The 27,229-nt window shown below is 39.4% G+C and overlaps 1 protein-coding gene across 1 annotated transcript in view; it reads right to left on the reverse strand.

Moving 5' to 3' along the window:
* Nucleotides 1-2,608: 2,608 nt before the first annotated feature.
* LOC124606862 (guanine nucleotide-binding protein subunit alpha homolog) overlaps nucleotides 2,609-27,229 on the reverse strand; it is a 68,565-nt gene continuing 43,944 nt past the window's right edge. The window contains exon 4 of the mRNA XM_047138949.1: nucleotides 2,609-3,931. Coding sequence (XP_046994905.1) covers nucleotides 3,574-3,931 — 358 coding nt within the window. The 3' untranslated portion in view covers nucleotides 2,609-3,573. The remainder of the gene's footprint in view (nucleotides 3,932-27,229) is intronic.

A 27,229-nucleotide genomic window follows, 5' to 3' on the forward strand; every position in this document is an offset into this window, starting at 1 on the left:
TACACAATGGTAGCTTAATATTAACTTTATACCTAAAATCAGTCTTATTATTTGTGAAGTGTAAGAATGCATCAGATTTCAACAGCATGTTATATTACTTTATGAATGCAACATTCCACTTAAGACCCATGTGCATCACAAATGGACACAAATTGATACAGCACATTCAGAAATTTGAATGAAAATATACTGAAAAGTAACAACCATGTGAATAATTCATATTCTCCAAAATTATTGGTCATAAATCTTCATTTATGGCAGTAATGTACTGTATTTTCACATTTTCACAATTATTGTACAATGATTAAAAAATCCTAACACAAGATGAAGGGCTTTATATGTGCTCCATCAATACACTGATTGACAGCAAAAAAATCCTTGTAAATTCTGAATTCTGGATGAATGCTATATGTCTGATCAGTAAGATACACTGGCTAGTGGAAGACATAATTATTAGTAAATTTTTATGCATACTGCCATTATCTACATTTTCAGCAATAGTGCTTTTAACACAGGAAGACATCATTTGTAAACAATTGTGCATTGGAAGTAATGGGTCTCTGTCCTTAACTTTCTGGTTCCAAATTATAAAGCACCTGAAACCCTATAAATAACTATGTAGATACGTAATCAACAACATTTATATTTAACTGTGATACAGTCATTACAAAATTATGTTATTCTTCATTACGATGACATTATGAATGGTTTTAGAATACAATATTTGTAACTGTCTCAGAAGAAAAATGCACAGTGGAACATAAAGGCGATACAACAAAAAGTGATATAACAATAAGTTTAATTACTTATATCTCAGTACATATATTTCCATTTCTAGAACACTATATTACACACATTCACAAAGCCCCTCCCCTATACACAAACAGCATCTCTTGGAATCTGGGAATTAACAACTTCATTTAAAACATGGGTAAGTCACTTCAACCTGAATATCAAATGTATAAATTATTTTAACAAATGCATATAAAAATACAATTTATCTTAAAAGCAAATGAGAAGTATTCAATGATTTGAGAATGGATCAAAAAATACTACATATCATAATTGATGCTCTCAAGAAAGTGACATGTGGTAATGAAATGTTTAAGCAGCATTACCAAAAGTACCTACATTACTAATTGGTATGTACTGACCTTGACTAAGTCATCTGATGAAATGTGCATCAAATTCAAAAAAATTGAAAATCAATTATAATGAAACAATGTCAGCATTCTACTATAAATTTCAAAGATTAATTAGTCTCTTATTTGGGTACATAATTACCAGTGGCATGTTATACGTACTGAAAATGGTGTTTCATTATTGCCAAACAAGCAGCTTACCATGAATGTCTGACATCACAATGAGCTCAGATGTGACATACTTCAAAATTGGGCATATGTCTATGGTGGATGAGATGACAGTTTCGAATGTTCTATGAATTAAAACAGGTGAAAAACTCAGTCACCTGCTTTTATCTGCCACTCATTTAAGGCACCATTTAGTACCACGACAGGGACGCACAATTAGGTATATTTACTAATCTGAATTGCCATTATTTAAATTTCTTGAGGCTTAAATTGTTTATTCAGTGTTGTGCAAATAAACTAATCTGTTTCTACATTTGCTCCAGTCAGAAATTACAACAATGTGTAAAGTTACCATCCCAACAAAGTGGAAAATATTTCTTACACATTCATTACGGAATGTCCAAGTAAATGCATTGAACATGGAATGTTCAACATCAAATATATCCAGAGTTGAAGAAGTCAATGCAGAGGTTCAAACGTCAGGAGACGCGGGAGTTGATCGAGTTGATGGCGAGGGTTTAGTTCCTTCGAAATGCTTTACTTAATGTAAATGCAGAACTCAACATCGCTCTCGAGGTGGAACAAACGAAGAAGAGAAGAAGGTCGCTACTCAAACGAAGCGATGAGGGATTCCCCGCCAGTTTGAAGTGCTTCCGAGGCCCGCCGACAGTACGATCTATCGGAAAGGTGCTCTTCTCAAACAGACATGAGGAAATTGCAGACGGGAAGTTCGATCTGCTCCAACTAGACAATGGAAGTGAGTACTTTGGAGATGAGACGATCACACAAACATTGTTTCAGTATTGTCATCATGCAAGTATCATATTTCATATGTCAGTTCAGTCTATTCCGGGGATGGTTTATGATGAATGTGGAAAGAAAAATTTTTTAATTGATTTGAACTATAAGCTTTTGGTGAGCCGTAATTTTTCTTGAAAGTGACCAGAGGGATCTGATAACTTACTAAAACAAGGATAGTCCAGCTGGATTCCTAGTCTGAAACAAATTATCAGAGGAATTAAATGCACACTGAATAAAGATGAATGCTTGTTAGTTTTTCATTTGCTTCAATCCTATACTAGACATTACTTTCAGATTTCCTAACAATGCTTATCTACCTTCTTGATCTTTACTTCTCAATTTTTGCAGTACAACTACTGTTACATTCAGGAACTATCTACAAAAATATCTTACAAATAATAATAATAATAATAATAATAATAATGTAGTCATAAAAATGAAAATAGGCAGCATTTAAACCACCTGCTATCAAAAATAGATTGTATGAAACTAGAAATTAAATGCCAACAATTGTAAAATTTAGAAACAAGACATTTCAAGTAGCAAATTACTATCCCGTGATACAGTATTAAAATTAATTTTTTTGGAATACAATTTAACTGCGCGAAAGAAAAACAATTTCAATATTAAGTTTCAAATGTGGAATAAATTCAGCCATTTAGTTCAATTCTTTTAATTTAGTATGTATTTCTGAATTCTAATTTAGCACAGAGGAGTAAAACTACTACACTAGCTCAGATAAAAATCAGTATTATCTGTTAGAAACCAGATCTTTGAACACATTTTTTTGAGCTGATCTCCATAAAACACACTTAATATTACAAAAATAATAAAATTTAATTGACACAACTGACAAAGAGATAACAACCTAGATTATAATGGTTACATCTAATTCTAGTGCTGAAAAGTAAGGCATCTCATGAGTACATGTGAACAGGTTCACAGTCTCTAAAGGCCCTAATTAAGACCATTTTGTAAATAAGTTAAATGCTATTTCCTGTCAAGTAGTCATATTAAAAGGCATCACAACAGAACTGGTTATCGATACAGATGTTAGTTCTGATAATTTACACTAGCCATTTAATGTTTACAATTTTTGGCTTAAGCTTTGGTCTTTGAAAGTTATCGTTAAGCTCACAAAATAAGGTATTCATGAGCTAAACGAAGATTCTTACACACTCCAGTAAGGAGATTCTCAAAAATAGTATGTTGTAGGCTTAAAAATATTACAAAACATGTTATGGAAACCTTCTATAAAAATTCAGTACAGAAATGTTCTTTTATGACAGCACTTAGTAAGGCACATCGTTTTTAATGTATGTAACAACACTTGCTTACACTGTTTCTTTCCAACATCAAAAAATATGAACATTTTTAATGCTTCAATATACAATATAAAGTAGTCCCATAATGAATATACAGTGCAGAAACTCATATTGTGCTCCCTGATAAAAACTAAGTTTCAGTGGAGCATAAGAGATTCCAAATTTCTATGTAGGATTGTATCCTTTACGGCATTAAACACAACCTTGATGTTTTCAGTGTCAACAGCTGTTGTAAAATGATGAAAAAGTGGCTTCCTTGGATCACGTTTCACATTAGAAAACATGTTTAGAATAAATGTCTGTACACTAACCAAATTATGTGGGTCTCCTACATACTGTGGAAAATGTTTTCTAATGTCCGTTTTTCTAGACTTCAGTTTTTCAATTAACAAATCTGTTTTATTCATGAATAAAATGATTGAGACACCACGAAATACAACATTGTTAACAATTGTATCAAAAATGTTTCGAGATTCTTCCAACCTATTTGTTTTCCTGCAAAAGAAGAAAAATTAAATCTGAATTAGTGACCAACATTCACTGAAGAGCTATATTTAAGTGTAGCAAAAATATAAATGAATCGTGTATAAATTAACACTGCCAAGAAACATCACACAACAAATTCAAGTCATGTCATTTCAAAAATTTAACAGATTATATTAGTTAAGATTTCTACTCAAAACTGAAATAGTGATAACAGTACAGACGTTGTCACAAAAAAGAATTTTTGTTACAACTATCTTTTACTCTAAGCCCAGACAAAGGTTCTTGCAATATTTCCTTCAGGACATTTTGTCACAGCATCACCCAACTGGATGTCAAAGAATGATGTATGTTACACATGATATTGGTATGAGCAGCAACAGTATGTATTTCCTGAATCTATATGTAGAAGGGAAAACTGATATTTATGCAGTCACTTATTTTGAAGTCTACTTGACCCAGTAAAATCAGAGTTAAGAGGCTCATCTCTTGTATACAAACCGTCATTCTACAATAAGTTACTTTAAAACAGTATTCAACTAAAAACAAAAGTTCAAGTTAGGTGTTACTAATTTTGTAATGATGATTAGAAATACAACATTGGCACTATTTGAAATATAAAATCTATTTTGGATGAGTAAAATTTATGCTAACAGAGTAGTAATAACTGAAAATGAAGGAAGCAAGTCTGTTTTGAACTAGCCAATTTTGCTTTTTATGATCCAATTCGGAGTATTTACACATCCATCATCAAACGGTTAATTTCAATACATTACATAAGTTGTCAACTTAAAAAATTTCTTTAGACAACATGAGGGGGTTCAATGCTCAAAATCCATTCTCAAAATTATGCACAATTAAACATTTCAGTTTCTGGGTGATACTGTTTTTGCATTCCGCATTGTGCCATGGTTACAACTAAAGGTAAAATAATAGTAGTATAACAAAAAAGCATTCAATTTTTAGTATATCTGTAAAATATGGCTACATTAGATGATAAGGGAATCACAAATACACAGCATAGATTCCAGATCAGACTTGAGGTAAACTGCATGCAAGAGAAGGTGGAGATGAAATTGTGATGACATAATTTACAGAAAGATAAGAAATTAAAAAAGAAAGAAAGAAAGAACAAATGGAACAACAGACTGATTTATATATTGGACAAGAAGGATGGGTTAGCCACTGAAAGGAAAATTTTCACGGGTAACATAAGATGCTCCACACTCCTCTTGGAAAGCAATGTCGTTCTGGATAACATGGAAATCACTGAGAAATTGTTTCAGGGATGGGTAGATGTAGCAGTGGGGTAGTTAAAGAATGTTCTACAGTTTTCATAGGTACCAGTAACCCCCCCCCCCCCCCCACACACACACACATTCTTAAAAAAAAAAATTGGTGTATAAAATGCATATCACTTTCATGACACCAAATCTCCTGAATACAATGATATAATTTTGCAAGCACATTCAGTGACATACGTGGATGCTGTATGCAAAATGAGCTGAAAATAGATTCAGTTGTATAGAATTAACAAATTAAATCATCATTCCTAATGCTGAAGTTTTACTGCATGAACAGGGAAAATGCATTACACACTTTTCCTTTCATTATTCTGTGTGGGCTGTCAGGGAAAAAAAGTTTTGAAAAGGTTTAGTATTATACATGAAGTTTTTTGGAAGTCACTGAGTGCTCTCATTCTCAAATACAGGATGAATATAGTCTGCCTCAAGACACATACATGGTTTCTAACCTTAATACTTGAATTATTGTGTTGAAAGTTTAACGTAAGATTATACTCCTAACGAGCTCATTATGATAGCATTTAAATTTTTTTAATTCAGTCAATAATTATATAAAATACTAAAAAATATGGTTTTGTTTCCCCTGGAAAACATTACAGGCAACCTACCACTGGGACTGGGGAACATGAACTGGGATAGCAGTTTATCAATTTAGATTGCCAAGACATTAGATAAATCAGATACAGTGCTACACTCATTACAAATTTTAGTTAGCTGGGTAATATCACTGTAAAATAATCTGTGGATGAATAGATATGTCAACTTAATATATGAACAAACAACAAAAAGTAAAACAACATTAAAAGTTAATAAAACCATTCCTGTAGGCAATTACTAATACTAAACAGGTCTAACTACACAGTGATTTACACACTGTGAACAATGCTCTTTTATAAACAGTCCAGTCACATTAATGTGACCACCACCTACGTTCAACATCAACTTGCAATAACCACTTACAGATGGCAATGCTAGCAGTGGAGGGTATAAAACATGTCGAGAGGATGCAGAAAACAGTGCAGTCGTCATCACAATACAGAAACGCAGAGACTTACATGAATTGGATAAAAACTGATGGCAATACTGTCGTCACACAAAGATATGTGTCACATGGCATGCCTGCTGTCTGTAGCTGATAGTAGAAGGTCAGTTGAAGTAGTGCAGTGAGAGCTGGCAGCTGTTCAAATGGCTCTGAGCACTATGGGACTTAACATCTGAGGCCATCAGTCCCCTAGAACTTAGAACTACTTAAACCTAACTAACCTAAGGACATCACACACATCCATGCCCGAGGCAGGATTCGAACCTGCGACCGTAGTGGTCGCACGGTTGATGGCAGCTGTATTTGAGTCAGTTACTGTGTGTACTGTCTGAAAGCATGGAAGGCCAGTTCAAAGGCCCAAACAATATGTTTAGGAAATGCGAACTATATGCGTGGTTCATGATTGATGTGGTAGGTGCTCGGAGTGCAAAACGTTGCCTTCTGGCACTGCATTCCGTCATCCTTTAAGACAGTGCATTATGCCACATGACGAATCCCATGCAGAAGCTCCTGCATTCGTAGGGGTGGGGGATTATGGAACATCCAGCATATTCACCCAATATGAGTCTGTACGATTATGGGATGCTTGCCAAAATGAAGGAACCTCTACGTGGCACACACTATAACACAAAAAAAGACATCATCCCTGCCATTGGGCGACCTTGCAAGATGTCAGAGATGGATGTGCCAAAGATGTACGTGCCAAAGATATACGATGCCTTCCATTTGTGTGGAAGAAGGTGATCGAGATGCAGTGCGATTATACTGAAGGCATGTAACAGTGAACGCCTGACAAAATGTGATTTGAATTACAACCGTGTTTCCATTATTTTTTATCGAACCATGTAACTGACATCCAAGAGGGCACAATCAGTGGCTTTCGGGCCAAAGGTGAAAGCATTTCCAAAATGGCTAAGTTTGCAAAGTGTTCATGAGCCAGTGTGGTTAAAGTATACTGATGGCCTATCCCGAACCAGCACAGAGGCAACTGTGGTGTACCGCAAGCTATAGATGACAGGTGAACAATGGCTGCAGAAATGTGTATGGAGCAAAAGATGCAACTGCCGAGTAACTGATTCTCCAAGTGAACAAAAGAGTACCAACAGTGTCTCCTCAAAAACCATTTAGGGACCACAGCTGAGTAAGGGCCTCTGCAGCAGGCACCTGGTTAAGGCAGTCTTGTTGACTGCTGTTCATCGACGACAAAGGCAGGAATTTGCATTCCAATCTGCGACTGGACGTCCACTGAGTGGTGACAGTAGGCCTTTTCAGATGAATCACGTTTTATGCGCCATTGGACAGGTGGTCATTGGTTTTGTTTTTGTTTTAAGCGCCCACATATCAACCTTAGAAAACTAATACAAAAAGGAAGTTAAAAAGAGACTAAAAGTTAAGCCCAACTGATGGAAGGAAATAAGAGCTAAGAACAAGGACTTCCTCTTGGTGAAAGGTTCACAAAATACACTGTAGAGACAACAGAGGTCCCAAACCAAATGTCCTTTACCATATCTCTTTGATGGATAACAAGTAAAATACAATCAGCAGCCCACATGTTGTTCACTATAACGGCCAATAGCTCACACAGCAAACACACACTAGAAAGTAAGCAGTTAAAAAAACAGGATTCAGTCAGGAAATGGCAAATGGCAATGAGCACAAACTAGTGTGGATCACCATTTAATAAATGGCAATGGCTACAAAGACTGTGTCCAATACACAATGAAGCTAAAATGGTCTCCTTGTGGCGAGAGGAGGTTGGTTAAGTCGCTGGGAAAGGTTTAATTCCCCGAAGCTTGTTCCCATGAAGAGGAGACTAGTGGTGATGCCAAAGTGACACCACCTGCTGACAGACGGCAACATGGGGATTGTCCAAAGGAATGAAAGAGCTAGCAGGCCAAGGAGCAAGGACTGCAACTTTGGCAGCAGCCTCATTTCCCATCAGATCAATGTGACCAGGAACCCAGGTGAACATCAGAGCAGCTCCCTCAACAGCGAGCAAGTGGAAGCTTTCTTGAACCTGTTGCACTAAGGAATGGACTGTGTACAGCACACACAGGATCTGAAGGGCACTGAGCAGAGTATACAACACAATTAAAAAGCCTGTGTCACTGGATATACCGGGCGGCATGATAGAGGACGAAGAGCTCTATTGCATATATTGAGCAGTTTTCTGGAAGCCAATACCGAAAATGAGTCAGTGTCAGTGACGAAAGCACACCCGAAACCACAGTCAGTCTTAGAGCCATCAGTATACACAAAGGAGCTATTGCTAAGTTGCGTGTGAAGGTTGAGACACTTACAGCGATAGACTGGATCCAGAGTAGAGTCCTTAGGAAGCAAATGAACTCCAAGATGGACACAGGCCACCGTATGAAGCCAAGGTGGTGAAGGGTTCACACCTGTTGGGAATGTGGCAGGTATCATGCAGTTAAGCTGCAGAAGCAGGAGCCGAAAGCTAATTGTGGGAAGTAACAGAGAAGAAGGGCGCAGCCCATACTGAGGCAGTCAAGTGAGTAATCGAAAAAGGAGGCGTAGCATGGGTGGTTGGGCATGGCAGACAAAAGGCATGTATATTGGCTGAGGAGAACATCACACCAGTATGACAGTGGTAGCTCAGCAGCTTCTGCATACAGCCTTTCAATTGGGCTAGTGAAGAAGGGGCCAGTGGCCAAACGAGTTCCACAATGGTGGATTGTATAAAGACGGTGTAAGATGGATGGACATGTGGATGAATGAACAAAACACTCAGTTTAGTTTGGAACAGACATGGAGTTGGTACAAACGGAACAGGGTGGTCCAATGAACTCCCTAGGAAGTAATGCTTAGGAGACGGTCACTAAGGGACCACCTATAGTATGCAGCCACATAAGACATGTAGGAGGACCAACACAGAATGGGTGCTCCACAGAACTCACGGACTTCGAACGTGGTCAGGTGACTGCGTGTCACTTGTGCCATACGTCTGTACGCGAGATTTCCACACTCCTAAACATCCCTAGGTCCACCATTTCCGACGTGATAGTGAAGTGGAAATGCGAAGGAACATGTACAGCACAAAAGCTTACAGACTGATCTCATCTGCTAACTGACAGACACTGCCTACAGTTGAAGAGGGTCATAAAGTCTATTAGGCAGACATCTATCCAGACCATCACACAGGAATTCCAAACTGCATCAGGATCCACTGCAAGTACTATGTCAGTTAGGCAGAAAGTGAGAAAACTTGGATTTTATGGTCGAGTGGCTGCTCATAAGCCACACATCACACCAACAAATGCCAAACGATGTCTTGCTTGGTGTAAGGAGCATAAACATTGGATGATTGAACAGTGAAAAAACCTTGTGTGGCGTGATGAATCACGATACACAATGTGACGATCTGATGGCAGGGTGTGGGTATGGCGAATGCCCTGTGAACGTCATCTGCCACTGTGTGTAGTGCCAACAGTAAAATTCGGACATGGTGGTGTTATGGTGTGGTGGTGGTTTTCATGGAAGGGGCTTGCACCCCTTGTTGTTCTGCATGGCACTATCACAGCAATGCACAGCCTGTGGCAGAGTGGTTACATGACAATAACATTCCTGTAATGGACTGGCCCACACAGTCCTGACCTGAATCCTTTAGAACACCTTTGAGATGTTTTGGAACGAGGACTTCATGCCAGGCCTCACCGACAGACATCGATTCCTATCCTCAGTGCAGCACTCCATGAAGAATGGGCTGCCATTCCCCAAGAAACCTTCCAGCACCTGATTGAACGTATGCTTGAGAGAGTGGAAGCTGTCATCAAGGCTAAGGGTGGGCCAACACCATTTTGAATTCCAGCATTACCAATGGAGGGTGGCATCAACTTTTAAGTCATTTTCAGCCATGTGTTCGGATACTTTTGATCACATAGTGTAGCTCATGGGAGAAATGGTGCAGTAGCTAGAAGGAGGGTTTTTGTCCTTACCGGGCTTATGTATAGGTGTGACAGTGGCTTCACGCCAGTGTCTGGTAAACATGCCATCTGCCCAAATGAGATTGTATGTATGAATGAGAAATTGCTTGCCTGAACGACATATGTGCTGCAACATCTGAATGTGATCATCATCTGGCCCTGCGGCAGGCAGAAGATCGGGATGAAGTGAGAGCATGATCTAGCTTGCTCATAATAAAGACGATATTGTAGGATTCATGATTCTGAGACGATAAGGGTATCGCCCGAGCCGCCTCCACTCGTTTCCGAGGGAGGGAAATGGGGAGATAGTGAGTAGAGTTCAAAATCTCCACAGAATAGTGGCATGAGGTGTTGGAGATAGCAATAGGGTCCACAATGACATCATCTGCTAAGGTTAGCCCGGGAATCAGGAAATGGACCTTGGTCCCAGAGAGCTGACTGGAGATTACCCTACACAACGGAAATGGGAGTGAAACTGTTGAAGGAATTAGTGAATGAAGCCAGCTATTTTGCTATCCCAAAGAATGTGAAGACACTACACACGCAACTGTTGATGATGAATACAGTTTGCCATTGTAGGATGATGGTTAGAAACGCGGAGAGCACGTCTCTACGTGCATGCCTGAGTCCACCGGGTGAACAAGATACGGAGCGGCAAGGATGAAGTGCGAAGTATGGAATGTTCTGTGGCAGTAAGGATAATGTTCATAAGGTACTCTACATGGTCATCACAAGTGGGGAAATGTTGTTTGTCAAAGATCACCAAGGAGGAGTAAAGCCTCCAGTTGGCCTTAGAAAACTAACAGCTGGGTGTACACGTAGGTGGGGTAGGAGTCAGCAAACGGATAGCACGCAAGAAATGGTCACTTGAGCACATGTCACGGAGAACAGACCACTCGAGATGATGAGCAAGCTGGGCAGTGCAGAATGAGAGGTCCAGATGAGGACAGGTGTGTGTGGAGTCTGAAAGAAACGTGGGTGCTCCAGTGTTAAGGCTGATGAGGTTGAGTTGACTGAGGTCAGCCAAAAGGAAACCTCTTGGAAACATACTGGAAGAACAAGCTGGAGGGAGTCTGCCTTGGTGACACTGAAGGATGGAGGGATGCAGCATTGCAAAGAGAAAAGGTTAAGCAAGGAAGGATAATGCTGACTGCAACAGCTTGCAGCCAAGTGTTCATTGAGATGATATGGCTATGACTCCCCCACAAGGTCAAAGCATGCTGGAAGGAAACTCGAGAGGTCAAAGTGGTCGTGAAGACGTAATTTTGTTTCTTGGAGGCAGAGAACAAGTGGATGCTGTGATTTCATGAGCAGCTGTAATTTCTCCTTGTTGGATCTAATGCCGCAAATGTTCCATTGCAGAAGAGTCAGAAAGGGGAATGGAAAGGAGAGAACAAATGAAGAGAATTTACCTTGGCAGCTGCCAAGTGCCAGCCTTCAAAGACTCACTACTACAAGGCACAGAGGCTGGAGGATCCTGTTCCATAAGATCTACCGAGGCATTGGCATACTACCTGAGTCAGTCTGGGGATTCCAGAGCAGAAAAACGGTAGGCAGTACAGACTAGTGAAACTGAGGTTGGCTGGGTAAAGAGTATCATGTGGCGACACCATTGAAGATGATCTCCTAGTCTGGGAAAGAGAAGACTGTTTGCGTTTGATTGATTTCTTAGAGACTTTGCAGTTGGACAGATGAAGACTCAGATGTCTGTCAGCTGGAAGGATTTAAAAAGTCTTCACTGGAGTAGTCTTTTTGTCCTTTCCGGCCTGCTAGTTGTGTAGCAGATAATTTCGCCACCAGGGGCGAACATTTGGTGGCTTGTTGTGCAGCAGTAGGAGTAGGAAGAGGAGGACATGGGGATGCTATCGAGATACTGGATGATTTTACAACTGCAATGCTGAACTGGAGGTCGCAAGTACAAGTATGCACGACCATATCCTTCATGGACTGAGGCATACCAGGAACGATACTGTAAGTGCCAGATGGTAAGATGAAAGGCTTTCGATTAGCCAATAACTTGCGAGCGACAGGGTAATATACTTTTTTTCTTCACCCCGATCTGCACTGCCTGCTCATTAAGATACAAGGGCCATTCACAGGATGAGGTGGCATGGTCGCTATTACAATTGATACAGTGGTGAGAAGGCGGTGGACAATCACCCCCATGAGCATCCCTACCACAACAACACATTTGGCCATTTTGAGAGGACATGCGAGTGTGGTTGTAATGTTGACACTGGTAGCAACGCAGTGGGTTTGGGATATATGGTTGGACCATAATGACTTTATAGCCTGCTTTGATCGTTGGTTGAAGCATTACACAATCAAATGTGAGAAAACGAGTGAGTGTGGGCACTGAGGTTGCATCAACCCCCGATCAGAGTGACAAGTTTGGATTTCTACCTCATCAGCCCATCAAGCACCCCAGTGTAAATGGCACCACCCGAGGAATTCAGCATTTGGTGAGCCTTGACGTGAGCAGGATAGCCATGGAGGAGTGAAGCTGTAAGCAGTTGCTGGGGTTGCTCATCACAACTGGTCTCACTAAGTTCCATTACGTACACAAGAGTAGGAGTTCACTGGGCTGCAAGTGCATCAACACTTTTCTGAACAATACATGAATTAACTGTAACAAAGGACTGACCTCCTTTGGTGTGTAATACCACGAGGAATCGAGGTGCACCTGGGAGTGTCTACGAATCTTTAGCCTGACAGACAGACTCAGACGAAGGTGACTGGTTCATAGTGAAGAAATCCCCTATGGCTGCCAGCATCTCTGATGGTGTGCTCCTAACTAGCCCCCCCCCCTCCCACCCCACTCAGAGGGAGGCTCACCTGCCTTAGGTGATTTTTCACACCTGAGGTCATAACTCCCATACTCCTGACAAAAGGGACCAATCGGCAATCTGGGAAAGTAACAGCTCAGGCAGTTACCCCTCCCTGGGCCTGGACTGTACCAGGGGATACATGCAAACCCTACCTGTCGACCCAGTGCTGGGAATTATGAATTATGCAGTCACCTGTTAAATGTGTAACATGTGGGCCAGCCTTCAGGAGTGTACAGGGAGGAAGAAGAAGAAGAAGAAACCTCAAATGCTGAAGTGGAGGAAGGGTAGGAGATGAAGAACGAAGGAAGAAAGAAAGAAAAAACAGATGAGGGACTGGTCTGAAAGGCAAGCTGGAAGGCTATCGAAACTTCAGAACACATTCCTAAAAATATCCCAGACATGTTCCCCAATGGAGAAGATACATCTACATCTACATTTATACTCCACAAGCCACCCAACAATGTGTGGCGGAGGGCACTTTACATGCCAGTCATTACCTCCCTTTCCTGTTGCAGTCGCGTATGGTTCGCGGGAAGAACGACTGCCGGAAGGCCTCCGTGCACACTCGAATCTCTCTAATTTTACATTCATGATCTCCTTGGGAGGTGTAAGTAGGGGAAAGCAATATATTCGATACCTCATCCAGAAACGCACTCTCTCAAAACCTGGACAGCAAGCTACACCGTGACATGGAGCGCCTCTCTTGCAGAGTCTGCCACTTGAGTTTGCTAAACATCTCCGTAACGCTATCACGATTACCAAATAACCCTGTGACAAAACACGCCGCTCTTCTTTGGTTCTTCTCTATCTCCTCTGTCAATCCAACATGGTGTGGATCCCACACTGATGAGCAATACTCAATAGCAGGAAGATAGACATGAAGCATGGCAAGGGAAGAGGTGCTGCAAAGGCTGGGACACTTTGGCAGCCATGTACGAACTCACCAAAGAGTAGCGAGCCCCCTGGGGGGAGATGGCCATTGGCTTGTACAATGTGGAAAGTCTGAAATCATACACACAGCAACAATTGCTGGAAGTGATCATGCCAGAGGAGGGATCGTTATGGTCTGGGGAATGTTTTCATGGCATTCAATGGGTGATTGTCATTCTGGAAGCCACAATGGATCAACACATGTATGCACATTTCCATGGGGACTATGTCCGCCCTTATATGCAGTGCGTTCATCGACATGTCGATGTTGGCATATACCAGCAGAACAATGCTCTACATATGCAGATCGCTTCATAAGTGTGTGGTTAGAGAAGCACCTCAAAAAGTTTACCGTACTCCACTGATCACCAAACTCCCTGCATTTAAACCCAATCAAGAATCTGTGGGACCACGTCAATCGGGCCATTCGCACTTTGGATCCTCAACTGGGAAACCTAGCACAGATAGCCACGGCACAAGTCGGCATGGCTCCACATCCCTGTCAGTACCTGCCAAAACCTCAATGACACTCTTCCTGCACATTTCGCAGTCAGTTATTCTGGCTTCAGACAGGTGGTCACATTAATGTGACTGGGCGGTGTGTGTATAAACTTCCAAACAAACTAGCTGATAATGCTAAAAATAATGTTTCAATCCTAATTTCCATCTCATAAGTTGCCACTGCAGTTACTTCACATACCCCTTTTAGCTGACATCAGTGCCAAACAAAGGACACACATGATCTTATACAAGTTTTGCTGATTGGTTTCGGGATGTCTAAACTTTATACTTGTCATGTTGCATCAAATTATGTAACTATTGTAAGGATCTGTATAATATATGACTGGAGAAGTTTGTAGTAAATTGTTAAGACCACAGTATGAGAAAGAGCTTTTCCTATATGATATGATCGCCAAACACTCTTCTTAGTACTTCAAGAACGAGGTGTGTATTACAACACACACCCCCTCATCAGACAGACACTGACAGATACAGCTTCTACGGTGAAGTTCAGAGGAGAACTATCTCCGGGTTCCAACATCAAAATTGGAGCACAACACCCATTCTGTTTAATCTAGAGCCTGAAAAAGTCATCAAAACCTGGGAATGTACACTAAGGGATCAAACCAGTTACCATTGGAGTCGAGACCCAAAGAATTGAGATAAGGTGCCTTGCTGATGATGCTGCCACTGTTGTCCAAGCCCTGCATGAGACAGCGGTGAAGTCCGGGCTACAAATATCGTTTGACAAGACCAAATACTTTGAGAACCGGCACTCCACTAACACGCCTTTGATGACCATACATGGAACGAATGGGAGCGTCAATCACTTTCTGTACCTTGGTGAAAGGGTCCACCCCAATGGTAGAGAAAGCTCAACGCAGCATACCATCTATCCTACAATCTGTACAGTAAGAAGTGCATTTCAGAGACTGCTTATGTCTGTCGTTACAGAACTGCTGTCACACCACAGTTTCTGTAAGCCACAATGAATGACCTGGAGAAGACGTATTCTCAGAAAAATTCATGGCCCAAGATTGCTCCCAGATGGAACCTATCGACTGAAGTCTAATCCTGAACTGTATCAACAGTTAGAATCAGCCAACACCGGTATGCGACGTAGGAGGCTCAAGTTCTATGGCCACCCACAATGATGAACAACAATAAGCTTACCAAGAAAATCTTCTCATTGGCTAAAAGCTAGAAGACTGGAAGCTTGTGGCTTAATGAAGTACTAAAAGACTTGGATTCAGCTGGGATATCTGATCTTGAGGTAGAAGGTCATTCCAAATTTTGTGCTATGGTAGAGTCTTGGACCCATTGCCTAGAGTCCCTAAACATCGGAAGCCCCTTTCACAGGAGAGGAAGGAGAAATTATCAGCACGGCTCAAGAAATATTGGGAACGGAAGGGAGCATCGAAGATTAACTAGTCATAAGCACTCCTTAGTGGACTTAAATTAATAATAATAATAATAATAATAATAATAATAATAATAAAAGAATAGGCCTCCGGTATGTTCTGCCAGTCGTAAAAGGCGACGAAAAGAACAAACCACTAATAGGGCTAACCCCCCTTTTAGTGTGATTAGTTGGTTCAGGACAGAACTAATGAAGCCTCGGACAAGCGCCGTCATGGTCGGGGACGACGCTTGAACCCTATGCCCGCCCACAATGGTAATGACACTGCTAGCCAACTGGAAAATGATTTAAATCCAAATAGAGGTGTTGTGTAGGATATGCTTCCTGCAACCACCCTAGAAGGAAAACAAAGACAGAGGATGAGATGGTCAGATGAAGTTAATCGACACCTCATGTTCTGTTATTACCAAGCAACAAACCTAGGAACCAACACAACTGGATACAGGTCACAAGTATACACAACATTTATTACCAGATACCCAGAATTAAAATTTTTAACAGAACAACGACTAGCTGATCAGATCCGTGGAATAATAAAAAATAACAGGATACCCCAGTCAGAATTAGAAAACATCAAACAACAAGTACAACAAATACTGGAACAAAATAATGTGCAATCAGAAGAAGAAGAAAATACAGTAATGGACTCAAACATCCCAGAGCAAACAAACAAAGAACAACACACACCAATTAAACAATCAGAGGAAAACGAAATCTTAAGGCAGCCACCAGAACAAGCACAAATAGAACACAAAGTGACACAGATATTAGATATAGAAGAAAAATTTCAGCTAACATATATAGAATACAAAGACACAAATACAGACATTAGACCATTCTTGCATAGACCACCAAATAACCCACAAGTCGAAACAACAATAAAAACTATCAACACAATCATACACAACAAAATAAATGAAAACACAACTATGGAAGAGTTACAACTACTGGTATATATAGGAGCACTCACTACACTAAATATACACACTAGGCAGAGATCAGAACCAACCAACACACAGAAGAAACCCACAAAACCAGCATGGCAACACAGGCTACAGATCAAAATAGAAAAACTGAGAAAAGACATCGGACAGCTAACACAATTTATAAGAAATGAAATCTCAGAAAAAAAACGAAAAAGGTTAGGTAAAATCTCACAACAAGAAGCGACAGAGCAATTAAGACGAAAAGAAGCAGAAATTACAAGCATTCGCCAAACGACTCAGAAGATACAAAAAAAGTGAAAATAGAAGGAAACAAAACCAAACATTCAACACAAACCAAAAGAAATTTTACCAGACAATAGATAACACACACATTGAAATAAACAATCCACCAAACATAACAGACATGGAACACTTCTGGAGCAACATATGGTCAAACCCGGTACAACATAACAGGCATGCACGGTGGATACAAGCAGAAACAGACACATACAAGATGATACCACAAATGCCTGAAGTGACAATTTTGCAACATGAAGTCACCCAAGCAATTAATTCTACTCACAATTGGAAAGCCCCTGGAAATGATAAAATAGCAAATTTCTGGTTAAAGAAGTTCACCTCAACACATTCACATCTAACTAAATTATTTAACAGTTACATTGCAGACCCATACACATTCCCTGATACACTTACACATGGAATAACTTATCTGAAACCTAAAGATCAAGCCGACACAGCGAACCCAGCTAAATATCGCCCCATAACATGCCTACCAACAATATACAAAATATTAACTTCAGTCATTAAACAGAAACTAGTGACACATACAACACAGAACAAAATTATAAATGAAGAACAAAAAGGCTGTTGCAAAGGAGCACGAGGATGTAAAGAACAACTGATAATAGATGCAGAGGTGACATATCAAGCTAAAACTAAACAAAGGTCGCTACACTACGCATACATCGATTACCAAAAAGCTTTTGATAGTGTACCCCACTCATGGTTACTACAAATATTGGAAATATATAAAGTAGATCCTAAATTGATACAGTTCCTAAACATAGTAATGAAAAAGTGGAAAACCACACTTAATATCCAAACAAATTCAAATAATATCACATCACAGCCAATACAGATTAAGCGTGGAATATACCAAGGAGATTCATTAAGTCCTTTCTGGTTCTGCCTTGCTCTGAACCCACTATCCAACATGCTAAATAATACAAATTATGGTTACAATATTACTGGAACATACCCACACAAAATCACACATTTGCTATACATGGATGATCTAAAACTACTGGCAGCAACAAATCAACAACTCAACCAATTACTAAAGATAACAGAAGTATTTAGCAATGATATAAATATGGCTTTTGGAACAGACAAATGTAAGAAAAATAGCATAGTCAAGAGAAAACACACTAAACAAGAAGATTACATATTGGATAACCACAGCGACTGCATAGAAGCGATGGAAAAAACAGATGCCTATAAATATCTAGGATACAGACAAAAAATAGGAATAGATGATAGAAATATTAAGGAAGAGCTAAAAGAAAAATATAGACAAAGACTAACAAAAATACTGAAAACAGAATTGACAGCAAGAAACAAGACAAAAGCTATAAATACCTATGCTATACCAATATTGACCTACTCATTTGGAGTAGTGAAATGGAGTAACACAGACCTAGAAGCACTCGATACACTTACACGATCACAATGCCACAAATATAGAATACATCACATACATTCAGCAACAGAAAGATTCACATTAAGCAGAAAGGAAGGAGGAAGGGGATTTATCGACATAAAAAACCTACATTATGGACAGGTAGACAATTTAAGAAAATTCTTTCTAGAACGAGCAGAAACTAGCAAAATACACAAAGCAATCACCCACATAAATACATCGGCTACACCACTACAATTTCATAACCACCTCTACAACCCTTTAGATCACATAACATCAACAGATACAAAGAAAGTAAATTGGAAAAAGAAAACACTACATGGCAAGCACCCGTATCATCTAACACAGCCACACATCGATCAAGACGCATCCAACACATGGCTAAGAAGAGGCAATATATACAGTGAGACAGAAGGATTCATGATTGCAATACAGGATCAAACAATAAACACCAGATATTACAGCAAGCATATTATTAAAGATCCCAATACCACAACAGATAAATGCAGACTTTGCAAACAACAAATAGAAACAGTAGATCACATCACAAGCGGATGTACAATACTAGCAAATACAGAATACCCCAGAAGACATGACAACGTCGCAAAAATAATACATCAACAGCTTGCCTTACAACATAAACTTATAAAACAACACGTTCCTACATACAAGTATACACCACAAAATGTACTGGAGAATGATGAATACAAATTATACTGGAACAGAACCATTATAACAGATAAAACAACGCCACATAACAAACCTGACATCATACTCGCCAATAAAAAGAAGAAATTAACACAACTAATTGAAATATCCATACCCAATACAGCAAATATACAGAAGAAAACAGGAGAAAAAATTGAAAAATACATCCAACTGGCTGAGGAAGTCAAGGACATGTGGCATCAGGATAAAGTTGACATTATACCAATTATACTTTAAACTACAGGAGTCATACCACGCAATATCCACCAGTACATCAATGCAATACAGCTACATCCAAACTTATATATACAACTTCAGAAATCCATAATTATTGATACATGTTCAATTACCCGAAAGTTCCTAAACGCAATGTAACATATACCGTACAGTTAAAAGGAAGTGACGCTTGATCAAGGTCCGCGTCGCTTTCATTCCGAGCCAGACCTAAGGTCTGAGAAAGGAAGGATAATAATAACCATTTATACTCAATTTAAAATTATTTTGTGATTGACAGATTGCAGTACTGGGGGACAGTGTTGCTAGTGCACAGCCAGCCACACTTCCCAAGGTGCTGCATGTGTTTACAAAACAGTCAACACAGTGAGCACATGGTACATTGAATGATGGATGGCCCTTACTACTAAACTCACTGAAACATCAATTAAAGTATCTCTCATAATGATTATTAATTGATCTTTCATTTCTTTTTGGAGTGTAATGGGTTATCAGTGGCAAGAAGTTCTCAAGAGAAAAATTTTCTAATCACCTCATTTGCTATAGCAAGGCTCTCATAATAAAAACAGCACGATACAAGAGAAATGTTCATTGCTCTGCAGTCACAATCAAATTTTGGACTGTGGTTCTTTCTGCACCTACATAGGGTTATTCAAAATTATCACTTTCGAGTAATTGTAAAAACTTTTGTATTGGGGTAAGGTACTATATGATTATACAGGGTGTTTATAAATAAGTTAAATAAAAGTAACCTTTTGTTAAAAGGGTAAAGAACTTGCAGAAACATTTGACAGAGCACTGAATGCAGTGTATCTTTAAGTTTTATTTCTGCCTAAAACTCTTAGTTCCCAACATTCCTGCTACATGGAAAGTGCAAATGAGTTATTCCAACATTCATCGTGGAGTCATATAACAGTGATGACATAACAGCGCAGAGTGCGTGCAGTGTTGTTTATGGTTTCATGAATCCAAATCTGCTACTACAGTTCAGAAACAATTCAGGACAAAATAGCACAAACCACAGCATCAAAGATGAACTAGTATAATTATTTAAACCAAACTAGCTGCATATCACATAGGGCAGCACGTCAGGGTTGGCCAGCTGTCTCTGATGCACCAATTTAAGAAATTCAGCAGTTTCACATTTGTAGTCCAGGTAAATCAGCGAGACATGTCGCTTATAATTGAATGTGCCTAGTGTTACAGTGTGCAAGGTATCAACAGTTATCATTCAACCCTAAAAACTAGAAATGTTGCAAGCTTTAAGAGAAAGTGACAAAGAAAAATGCAATTAGTTTTGTGCAGAAATGTTTAACAAAATGCAGACTGAAGATGATTTTATTAATAAAATCGGATTCAGTGATGAAGTCGCCTTCCATACCTGCGGTAAAGTTAATCACCATAATGTTCGGATATGGGGTGAACAGAAACCATGTCACATAATTGAACACGCACGAGATTCGCCTAAGATAAATGTTTTTGCACTTTAAATTGTAACAAGATTTACAGTCCTTTCTTTTCTGCCAAGTCAACTGTGACTGGCACATCGTACCGGGACATACCTGAACATTATCCGATTCCTCAGTCCCAACAGGACATGGGCAAAGAATTTATTTTCCAGCAGAATGGCACACCACCACATTATCATATGGAAGATGTCACATATTTCCATAGGAATGTGTGGACTTAGACTGGATATGATGGAACAATATCCTGGCCACCATGATCACCAGATTTAACCCAATGGTCTTCTGTGTATGGGATTACACTAAATACAGAGTACTTGTTCCTCTGCTTCTGGGAAACAGCAATTATCTGTGGCAACAGATAACAAAAACAGTTGCCACAATACATCAAGACCTACTTCACAGGATTTGGCAGGAAACTAATTAGAGGTGGGGCATTTGTCATATTACAAAAAATAGCCACAGCGTACATTTTTAAATAAAACTTGATGATATACTGCATTCAGTGGTGTATCAAACATTTTTGGAAGCTATTTATCTTTTTCACAATTAAAAGATACTTTTGCACAACTAATTTATAAATGTTCTGTATGTATGGATGCAGCAACTCAAACTTTTTTTTCCCCCACAGTGACTTACAATAACATGGCTGCCAGACCAACAGAGATGGCATTTTACATGATGGAGTTCTGCAACAGTGAGTCCCCAACTGCGGCGCACCGGAAATACAGGTCCACATTAAACAAGGCTCTATCGACCAGATGTTTCAGTTATCAGTGGATGCAGAAGTTTAAGGAAACAGGATGTCTTTGTAAACACACACATATCAGGGCACAGCATATGAAGTGCACACTTCATATGGTACACGACAGAGTTTCTTTCCATGTGTACTGAGCTTAAATTGAAATTAGTTTATCGTAACTGAAAAACGAATGATTAATAAAAGAAGTACACACAGAGTACTAGCCTGTCAATGTTCATTTCTTAGTTTAGGGTCATTCCATGTAAAGTCATCCAGGACATACTCCCACCACCTCAGATTTGGATGAAACTTAACTCATTTATTCTCACTATGGAGATAAACAACCACAACAATTTTCAGCATTTTTATTTCTGTTTCTATTTCATGACACTTAAAAGTTTGGATACTTTGTCCTTTTCAACACTGTTATGACACAAAATGACACTTGTTAATATTTTGAAAATAAGTTACCATTTTATTTAATTTTCATCCAAACACATACAATTTCAGGTTGCACACACTATAATACAAGGATTGTATGAAAACCCCTCATATATTTAAGTATAAGCATAAAGGGAGGCACAAATGACATTTTAATATTTTATTTTCCAAAAAACATGGTTTGCCATTACATTGAATATCCCATAAATGAAGAGAGAGAATCTGTAAAAAAGCTTTTATAAAATAATCAATGGTCAATCAAATGAAAAATAAAATTAATGGTTTTTCCTTTGTTAGTTTTTTATTTTGTAATAAATGATAGCTTTTAATTTTTTCTTAAAATGCTAAAATACACAATTGAAATTTCAAAGGTCTTGAATAATGTACTTTGACCCAACTGAAATTTTAAGTTTTAAACTTATAGAAATATAGATGCAACCAAAATCTTTTTAAAAACAGCTCAAGTTAGTTTAACTTTCTGAGCAATACTAGACACAGTAGACTCATTTTTTCCTGAATGAAGCATATACAGTCATCTAAAAATTGGGAAATACTTTCAGTTGATGTTTTAGGACATTCGATAATGAGCACACTAGGAATGAAACCTGGGCAGATATTCTCCCATTTCAGCCAACGGAATGATGACTACTGTTCTGAAGGATACAGAAATTTTACAGTAACATCATGTTCTATTCCATTTAATTAAATGATTGTGTTAAAGTACCAAAGATTGGAAATATTTACAAGCTATATGTCTTGATGGAATATGGACTTGCTGACTGGTAACATAACCATAACAAGTTACACTTAGGTACAAAGAAGAAACAAATTCAGTTGCTGACTATCCCCAGGTAACTGAATTGTTCTCAGCAAAAATTTCAAAATACTTCCAATGTTTCTGAATACCAGCACATCAAGCACAAAATATTTTTAACAAAAAGGGTTCTAGCAGAACCAAGCCTGAACAACAGAAGAAACTAAAAACTGAAGTCATAAATATTGTATGTTATGCTGCTCATGCTGTACTGGTAGCGAATAAGGGGGGCAATTTACAAAGATTACTTCACCAATTTAATAACACAAAAGGAATACGACAAGGAAATCTCATCTAAAAAAACTCAAAGTAATATCAAAAGCTCCTGTAAAATGTAAATTAAAATTAGATAGTGTTGGTTGGTTGATTGATTTGGGAGAGGGGACCTAACAGCGAGGTCAGCGGTCCCATCGGATTAGGGAATGACGGGGAAGGAAGTCAGCCGTGCCCTTTCACAGGAAACATCCCAGCATTTACCTGATGCAATTTAGTGAAATGACGGAAAAACTAAATCAGATAATGTAAAGAGGGTTTGAACCGTAGTCCTCCCGAATGTGAGTCCAGTGTGCTAACCACTGTGCCACCTTGCTCAGTAGTAGATAGGGTGCCAATTGAACAAGTGATGAGCTTTAATTATTAAAGAACTGTTATCACTTGCTGAGAAGACTTAACCAAGGAAGTGGAAAATCAAGTGACAAAGGCAGTAAGGCTGGCCGGATGCCGGCAAAATACTGTATGCAGAAACAAATTTATGACAACTGAGGTGAAAATAAAAATACGTATAGGCATGGTACGTTCTGATTTATCATATGCAGCAGGAACTACAGCAGAAACAATAAAGATAAAACAAAAGTTAACGGCAGTGGAAATTAAGGTGCTGAGACAGATCCAAGGAGTAATCATGTGCGACAATAGGACAAATGTGTTGATAAGGGAACTGCGTGGGATACAAAATAAAAATAAATGTAATTGGAATCAAACAATGGAAAATCCACGATGGAATGTAACAATATTAGAGAAAGAAAGTTACCACTCACCATATAGTGGATATGCTGAGTCGCAATAGGCTTTTGGCCATTAAGGCCTTTGTCAGCAATAGACACACACACACACACACACACACACACACACACACACACACACACACACACACACACACACACACAAAACCTCAACTTGCACACATGTCTGCAGTCTCAGACTACTGAAACCACAATTACTGAAAGTAATTGGAAGGATGATATGGAAGAAGAAACTGAAAGAGGTTGGTTTTAGACAATTTATACAAAACTTACTCAAATTTTAAAAGTGAATATCCAAAAGGTAAAGTAGATTTTTCTACATTTGGTTCACTTTGCCCAAAATGATGTGTTTTGCCGGGGGCTAACGGTATCCTCTCAGTATGTACCTGTACCATTTATCACAACATAAATGTATCATTATTTCAAGAAAGCTGTAAACATCTCACAAAAATGGCAGTATATGAAAGCACAACCTCTGCATGTATCTACTGTGCTATACCAAGTGTCCTAAACAACTGTGCGGAAGATGAAATCATCATTTTCATTATCAGATTATAATAGGCAAAACACAAACGATTACATACACACAAACTTTACTGACTTTCTCATCTAAATTGGAAAAGGTTGCTCCACATTATATATTACCAATTCTCAATCAAAATATTATACGACACTTTAAGAATCATCTGATGCAAAAGTCGCTGTACAGTGTCAGTGGACTTTAGTGAAAATTACCCTTGTACTACCCAGGATGAAGCCCAATGATACCAATGAACATTCTTGCACTGCACCGGTCTCTACGGTCCACAAATTCAGGAAACTGTGTCTGAATTTGCCAAAGAAACATCCAAATGCTCAAATATCCAACAATTTGGAATGGATGTGCAGGCCAATAAAAGAATAAATTTAATTTTATAAAATTAGGTCTTCATTAAAACAATGTTCATACCAGTGCTGAGTAGTCATTCTTCACAACTAGCCATGGAAGAACTGAGTGTGAAGATGTAGGAGAGACAGTTACCAGATTAGCACAAAAGGGGAATTTTACAGGGTGTGAAGGTGACATGGTATGTTACGCTTTCCACCTTCTAATACCATGTCACCCTCACAACATCCCCACAACGACCCCATTAAGTTTTATTTACATTCCCAACAAGCTTTTTTGCTATCTCTGATAAAGTGACAACACTCTGCATACAATTGTTCATAATGAATACAGTTCTCCTCTGTGTGATGGCATTCAAAGACGCATGTGCCTGTGTGCAAAGCCCATCACGGCATTCCTCAGCCCACCAGGGGACTGGGATATGTCGAGGTAAAGAATAGGATCACAAGATCGAACATTCTGAGGCAGTAAGGATAATATTCGTAAGGTACTCTACGTGATCGTACCTGCCGCGGAAATGTCGTTTATCGAAGGTTGCCAGTGAAGAGCAGAGCCTCCAGCCAGCTCTAGCAAGCTGACAGCTGGTCTTCCACACAGATGAGACACACATTAGCAGATGAATTATGCACAGATAATGGTCACTGACATATGGGTTTGAGAGGACGGACCACTCTAGATTGTGGGCAATCTGTGCATTTCAGAATGAGAGATCCACGTGTGGGAAAGTGTGTGTGGAATATGAAAGAAATGTGTATTCACCAGTGTTGAGAAAATGAGAGTACACTGGTTGAGAATATCTGACAGGAAAGAGCTTCTCAGACAGGCTCTCAGAGAGCCCCAAATGGTATGGTGGGCATTAAAATTGCCGAGTAGAAGAAAGTGTTGAGAGAGCTGAGTGATAAGCAGCAGTGTGTGTAGTGTGGTGAGATCAGATGACGGGTGTATGTAGATATTACAAAGAGTAAAGGTATAACGGGGGAGAGAAAGACAAAATGGCAACAGCTTGTAACTGGGTGTTCAAAGAAATGGTTTGACTATGGATGTCATCCAGAATGAACATCATGATTCCCCCATGAGCTGCAGTTCCTTCCTCTGAAGGAAACCCAAAACATAACTGGAGTGAAGTGTAAGAGGACAAAGTGGTCTTGAGGGTGTAATTTCGTTTCTTAGAAGCACAAATCAACTGGGCATTCCAATTGCAAAAGGAGTTGTAAGTCTGCTCTGTGTGATCTGATGCCACAAATGTTCCATTGCAAAACAGCCATGTTAGATGATAGGAGATATTTCTCTCCTAAGGGACAATTAGTTCGGTCGCTGCAAGGTGCCAGATTTTGGCTGCATACTTCTACAGGGTCCTGAGGCTGGAGAATCCCATTTCATTATTTTTTCAGAGGTACCAGTAACCTTCCAGGTGGAGAATCGGTTGGTGATTCACACGGGTGAAATGGAGGTGTAGCGGACAGATATGTTGTGCGGTGTCAACATTAGAGGGGATCTCTGATTTGGAGACGGGGAAGAACGTTTTGTCTTTGTTCGACTTCTTAGTACCTTTGTGTTTGTCAGATGTGGACCCAGATGTTTGCTCACTTGAGGTGCGCAAAAATTATCTCCAGATTATTTCTTTTTCAATTTCAGTTGTTCTGGTCGCACCACACCACAGGTGACTTCACTGGTGTGGGCAAAGGTTCTTTTGCGCGTTGAGCAGCTTTTGTGGATGGAGATGAGAATGTCACCTTAGCACCAGGCAATTTCACAACTGTAGCACTGAACTGGAGGTCTCAGGTCTGTGTGATCCTATCTTTCGTGGATCATGATGTAGCAACAATGACACTGTAACTGCTGGATAGTGGTAGGCAAGGCTTTCTGCTAGCTAACATTTTGCAACATTGAAGGGTACCTTATCATTCCCTGAATCTCCTGAATGGCTTGCTCATTGAGGTACAAAGGGCATTCGCAGGATAAAGTGGCACAATTGCCACGGCAGTTGATGCAGCAGGGAGAAGGTGGTGGGCAGTCTCCTTCGTGAACATCCTTGCTAAAAGTTACACATTTGGCTGTGTTTTTACAGGAAATGCAAGTATGGTTATAATGCTGACATTGGTAGCAACACATTGAGATTTTTATGTAGGGTCAGATGATGATGACTTCATAGCCCACCTTGATCTTCGATGGGAGCTCTACTGTACCAAATGTTAAGAAAAGAGTGCGGGTAGGCACTAATTCTGCATCAAACCTATTCATAACCTCGTGGACTATTGTTGTTATGCCCTGATCAGAGAGATAATGTTGTGTATCTCCCTCAATCACACCATCAAGCAGCCGAGTGTCTATGACACCATGTGAAAAATTCAGTGTTGATAGACCTTTACATGAACAGGTTATCCG

Source organism: Schistocerca americana, chromosome 3, assembly GCF_021461395.2.
Source record: "Schistocerca americana isolate TAMUIC-IGC-003095 chromosome 3, iqSchAmer2.1, whole genome shotgun sequence".
Lineage (NCBI taxonomy): Eukaryota > Metazoa > Arthropoda > Insecta > Orthoptera > Acrididae > Schistocerca > Schistocerca americana.